The sequence below is a fragment of the Nannospalax galili genome, unplaced genomic scaffold (genome assembly GCF_000622305.1).
Source record: "Nannospalax galili isolate Female #2095 unplaced genomic scaffold, S.galili_v1.0 scaffold593, whole genome shotgun sequence".
NCBI lineage: Eukaryota > Metazoa > Chordata > Mammalia > Rodentia > Spalacidae > Nannospalax > Nannospalax galili.
Window position 1 is genome coordinate 413,219 of NW_008332686.1, and position 5,603 is coordinate 418,821.

General features: G+C 33.3%; 1 protein-coding gene across 1 annotated transcript; it reads right to left on the reverse strand.

The window, feature by feature from the left end:
- Positions 1 to 1,475: 1,475 nt before the first annotated feature.
- LOC103729625 (olfactory receptor 4P4) lies at positions 1,476 to 2,405 on the reverse strand. Its single transcript, XM_008827703.1, has one exon. It carries the CDS (start codon positions 2,403 to 2,405, stop codon positions 1,476 to 1,478), a length of 930 nt encoding a protein of 309 aa, XP_008825925.1.
- Positions 2,406 to 5,603: the final 3,198 nt, after the last annotated feature.

Below are 5,603 nucleotides of genomic sequence, written 5' to 3' on the forward strand. Positions count from 1 at the left end.
GATGGATAAAATATATGCTTTAGAGAAGATACTGATAAGATTTTCCAATCATAATTATCTAGATGTTAATATTACTAATATAACTATATGAGGAATCCTAAAGAGTTTGTTTTCTTTTGTTTGGTTTTGTCCCCATTTCATAAAAAGCTACTTCCAGAGCTCTCTCCCTTTACAGAACTGATAGGAATATTCATGTTAACTTACATATATTAAGTCTGATTGCACATATCTAAATCATAGGCATGTCAGAATATTTATATATTTCTAAACCTCTTGCTTCATTCATCCTAGATATTTCTGTGAATTATTCTTTCTTAATTGAATATGCATTACATTATATCAATGACACATTTAGGGAGAGTATTGGACTAAATAAATGCACAGTTGCTGCCTTATTTTAAATATTAATTAAAGTTCAAGAAGTGGAGCGAGAAAGAAGGCTCAGTGACTAAGAGACTGGCTGCTCTCGCAGAGGACGTGAATTCAGTTTCGAGCATCCACATGGTGACTAACAACCATCCCTAACTCCAACTCCAGGGATTTACTGCCCTTTTTTGGCCTTCATAGGCATTGCACAACATGGATATACTTACATAAATGCAGGCAAAACACTTTAAACAAATATTTAAGAAATAAAATACAAGGTTTAAAGAAGAATAAAGTAAATATACTCAACAGAAATCTTCCAAAATTGAAAGTAGAAATATACAGACCAATCCTAAATGTTTAATTACACACAAATACCCAACAACGAGATGATAGAAAGCTTAAACATGTTGTATTTATACAATTATATGTGTATATACATATATGCAATCAGTCAATTCACTAACATAAGATATAAATCTCATACATTGTCTTGTAATAAGATAGACACTAAATTGTGTAATCTGTGTTTCTTTTCATTTGAAACATACAATAACTGGTCAAACAAATTTATTTTATGAATGAAACAAGATTTCATTAGGAATATATTCATTCTTAGGAGGAATGAGGAGAGTATCTTGTGTAATGCTATCATTTGCCTCTGAACCTATTTGCTGATCACATACCAACACTTATCGTACAAAATTTCATGCTCAGTAAATGAGCTTTGCATGCAGTTTTCTATTGTCTTTATATGTTTGTAAAATGTTTTAAAAATTGATGGTAACACTTTATTCTATTTGTCAGTTTGTCAAGACAACAAAATCATAGTGCTTCCCATTTTAAATAAAATGCTGTACAACCCTTTGCTTTTAAGATGGTTGTTTCATAATGCCAGTGCATAGTGCTAAAGATTAAGTAAGAGGAAAGAGAGCATGAATAAAATAATTGCTCAATATGTTGATGAATGGTTAACATGGAAGCACAAAGCAAGAGATGAGGTATGCCTCCTAGTTCCTTTCTAAACAACAGGAAAACGACAGTGGATCTTCCTCCTGGCTATGGCCTCATGAAACCATGACATGGCAAGCAGAAAAAGAGTCAGAAATTTACTTCCCTTTCAGCAGTTGTCGATGACACCAAACTTTTCTCAGAGCATTCTTCATCTCCGTGTTTCTCAGCGTGTAGATCAGCGGGTTGAACATGGGAGCAATGATGGTGTAGAAAAGAGCGAACACCTTGTCTTGTGGGAAAGTTCTGGCTGGTCTGATGTAAATGAATAATGCAGGTGCAAAAAACAGGACTACAACAGTTAAGTGGGAACTGCAAGTGGAGAGAGCTTTGCTGCGGCTCTCCACAGAGTATGCCCGTACGGCATACAATATAAAAAAATATGACAACATCAATACAACAAAAGTCACCAGTGCAATTAAGCCTGAGTTAGCAGTAACTAAGAGGCCTATTATATGTGTATTGGAACAGGCCAGCTTCAGCAAAGGGTACACATCACAAAAATAGTGATCTATCTCATTAGGGCCACAAAATGGTAAGAAGGCTGTGAGAAAAAACTGACCGGCTGAGTGTACAAAGCCTCCAGTGCAACAAGCCATGATGATTGAGTTACATCTCTGCCTGCTCATGATGATGGTATAGTGTAGGGGCCTGCAGATGGCCACATAGCGATCATACGCCATCCCTGTGAGAATGAAGATCTCGATGCCTCCAAATAAATGTGTAGTGAAGAGCTGTATCATGCAGTTATTATAGGAAATGATCTTCCTTTCTGCCAGTAAGTCAGTCATCAATTTAGGAGTCACAGTAGATGTATAGCAGAGGTCAGAGAATGAGAGGTAATTGAGGAAGAAATACATGGGTTGGTCAATGAGCTGAGTGCATGAGATTGACACCATTATGAGCACATTGCCCATCCAAATAGCAACATAGCAAAATGAAAATAATATAAAGCATAGGAATTCAATGTTCCTATTTTGGGAAAGTCCTAACAGAATAAAATCAGTGATGTTGTTGGCTTTTTCCATGGTTCAGAGTAGACAGAACACATAAATCATCTGAAATTCATAAGTGGGGAGCATATGTTTCAGAGTTATTTCAGAGCTTCGTGACCACATCCTGCCTGTGTACTAACTGTGCTTCATTTAATTCATTCAAGTATTTCAGAGAATGAAAATCTGGTTTTCAATTAAAATGGCTTTCAAGATTTTAAGGAAAAAAATGGATGATTTCCAATAAATCTTATAGCAAACTGAAATCAATTTATGGCTTAGCAAACATAAATGCCTTTGTTCAATATTAAATTAAGAAAGGAGTATATATTCCCAAAATACAGTAGTATTTCCTTGTTAATGATGTTTGGTGTGCTGGTGTGGTGATGCGCACATTTGCCTCAGCAAAAGTGTTAATATTTGAGTACATAAAGAGAGATTTTTTTTCTTTAGATTAATTCAATGAAACATCAAAGCTTTATGAAACAAATAAACCTAAGAATCAATTCCAGAAAATACTGTCCAATAGAAAATGTTGAAACCATTGGTTCTTCCTACTGGATATTATATTTGACAAGTCAAAATCCATGTAACATCAAAGTTTTATCAAACAACAAATAAATCTAATAATCAATAGCAGAAAATACTGTTCATTAGAAAATATTTTAAGCATGGACCCTTCTTGCTGGATATTATATTTGAAAACTCAAACTTCATGTAATATCATGATTGGAAAATGTTTTTTTTTTTATAATTGCACAATACAATAAATTATAATTTGTCTAAATTCATAAACTTTATTTAATTTTATTTTGGTTTTTTGAAACAGGGTCTCCCTGTAGCTCCAGTTGCCCTGGAACTTGTTATATAAACCAGGCTGGCCTTGATCTCACAGAGATCCAGTCTACCTCTTCCTCCTGGGTATAGGGATTAAAGATGTTGTGCCATCACATCCTGCTCCATAAACTTTCTTCATAGTGACAAATCACAAAGAACTGGGGTTAAGAGGGGTCCAAGTGTCAAGGCAGGCTGTGCTTTTTCATTCTACCATAATATACCTTTAGCTTACAACAACTTCATCTGCTTCCAGACAACGTTAAAGAATATGACTTGTCTTTCATAAAATGAATGTAGAATTCAAAGACTAATACAATGTGTAATTTCTTTGTGAATTCTAGAGTTATTTACATAGATTGTTTTATTTAAATATTCGGAATGCAATGTGGTAAATCTAACTCTGAAGAAATGAAATGACATTTAAGAATATTAGAATATTTTGAGCTTAGTGTTTTGCAATCAACTTTCCAGTTTTATTTTCACTAATGTGAGGTTTTAATTTCAAACCATAGAAAATACACAAGGATTGTGATTCTCATAATCAATCAATGAAAATCATCTAGACAGAGTAGGATTTGGCTGTATAAATTAGAAATATTGCAGTGGCTGGTTACTAGACCTAGTGCTACACTGTTAGAATTGTGGACAGCATTAAATAATTGACACGAGTTCCTTTAATTTTTATTTTAAATGAAAATTCTTAGAATTAATTCTTACCAAATATTCTCAAAATGCTGCAATTTTTTTCTGCATTTTCAGCCCTGATCTCATACTCACATTTTCACTGAAACACCATTTAAATTCCATCCACTACTGAAATATTATTGATTAATACTTCTATCCATACAATGTATATTTTTATTTTATTGAATATCACACATGAGTATATCCTTTGTATTATTTACATATCTCCAGGCCCCTCAAATTCCTTCTATATTCCCCCACTTTCTCTCAATATTTTGTCCTCTTCATTAATTATTATTGTTAGGTATACATACATATATAAATTTATAGATTTATGTATATCTGTAAATCAAGGCATAATTATTAACAGAGATTGAATTTTAAAATAAAGTCATTCATTTCTGTAGTGAAATTTGAAGAACCAGAATTAGGAAAAAGGCACAGCTTTTGAGAAATAGGTTCTAATCTTCTTCCAAAATAAATTTTTATAACATAATAAAAGTACTTAATACTACTTTTAATCATTCTTAAAATAGGTTAATAAATTTTATGAAAAGTTATATATGTGTAATTTAAAACATACTTGAACTATATTCTTATATCTGTCAAGGATTCTTTAAACCTCTTCTTAAAGCACAGAATGTTCTCAGGCAAAGCCAGTCTGTTGATTCTCTTCCATTTTTTTCTGTTTAATAAAATATATTGCTAGAACCTTGAGTTGCCTCAACACAGAAAAGTACAGTTGGCGTTTAACATTCCTACTTGGAAATTTTTCTTTTTGATTCAACCTCTTCACAAACATAGAACTATCAAATTTAACTGTCACAGTGTTAGTGTTTTAAAATGTTGGCAGTAAAAATTTAATCATTCTATCTAATCTATGTGCTTCCCTTGCTATGTGTATAGTCAGCACCTAACTTCACATATAATCTTTATGGATTTGAATTCACAAAATGATCACTCATTTCTTTTTTAAAAGATCTCTTTTTAATTTGAAATGTAGAAAAATGCATCATAATCTGTACTGTTAGAGACTGGTTCTACTTCTCAACTTTGACAATAAATGAAAAAGAAAAAGATAGAGTGGATTTTGAATGGCAGCATTGTAGTAATTTTGCACCACATAAAAAGTGACTACAAATCACTATGGGCTTACCCAGGTGAGTAAACCTATGCACAGTAACACAGCCAGCACATAGCCAGCTGCATCCTAAAACCTGAGTTTTATGACACCAGAGCCTGAGTTTATCACCACGACAGTACATGTCCTGTCAAAAGTTAAGCAAAACCAGCTGGGTATAGTGTTGCATGTATTTAATTCTAGCACTCAGGAGGCAGAGGCAGGCGGATCTCTGCAAGATCAAGGTCAGCCTGTTCTACCTAGCAAGTTTCAAGTCAGCTAGGGCTACAGGGAGACTCTGTCTCAAAAACGAAAAAAGAAAAAAAGTTAAGCAAAAGTAGAAAAGGGAATAAACTGAATATGAATTCCGAATCTCCCAACTTTGAAATTTGTATACATGATTGAATCAATCAGGCAAACCAGTATATTTTCTGAATTTCAATCTTTGCCCCATTTTAACCAATTAAATTTAAGTGGAATGTGTTTAACTAGAAAATGGAACTATAAATTGTTAGTGTCTACATACGAACCACAAACCAAATTCAGAATTCTTTGGTCTCTAAGCCAGCTCTACAAAGTCCCAAATGCTTAAG

Coding starts and splice junctions, on each gene's coding strand:
- LOC103729625 (XM_008827703.1), bottom strand. CDS start 2,405: ATGGAAAAAGCCAACAACATCACTGATTTTATTCTGTTAGGACTTTCC.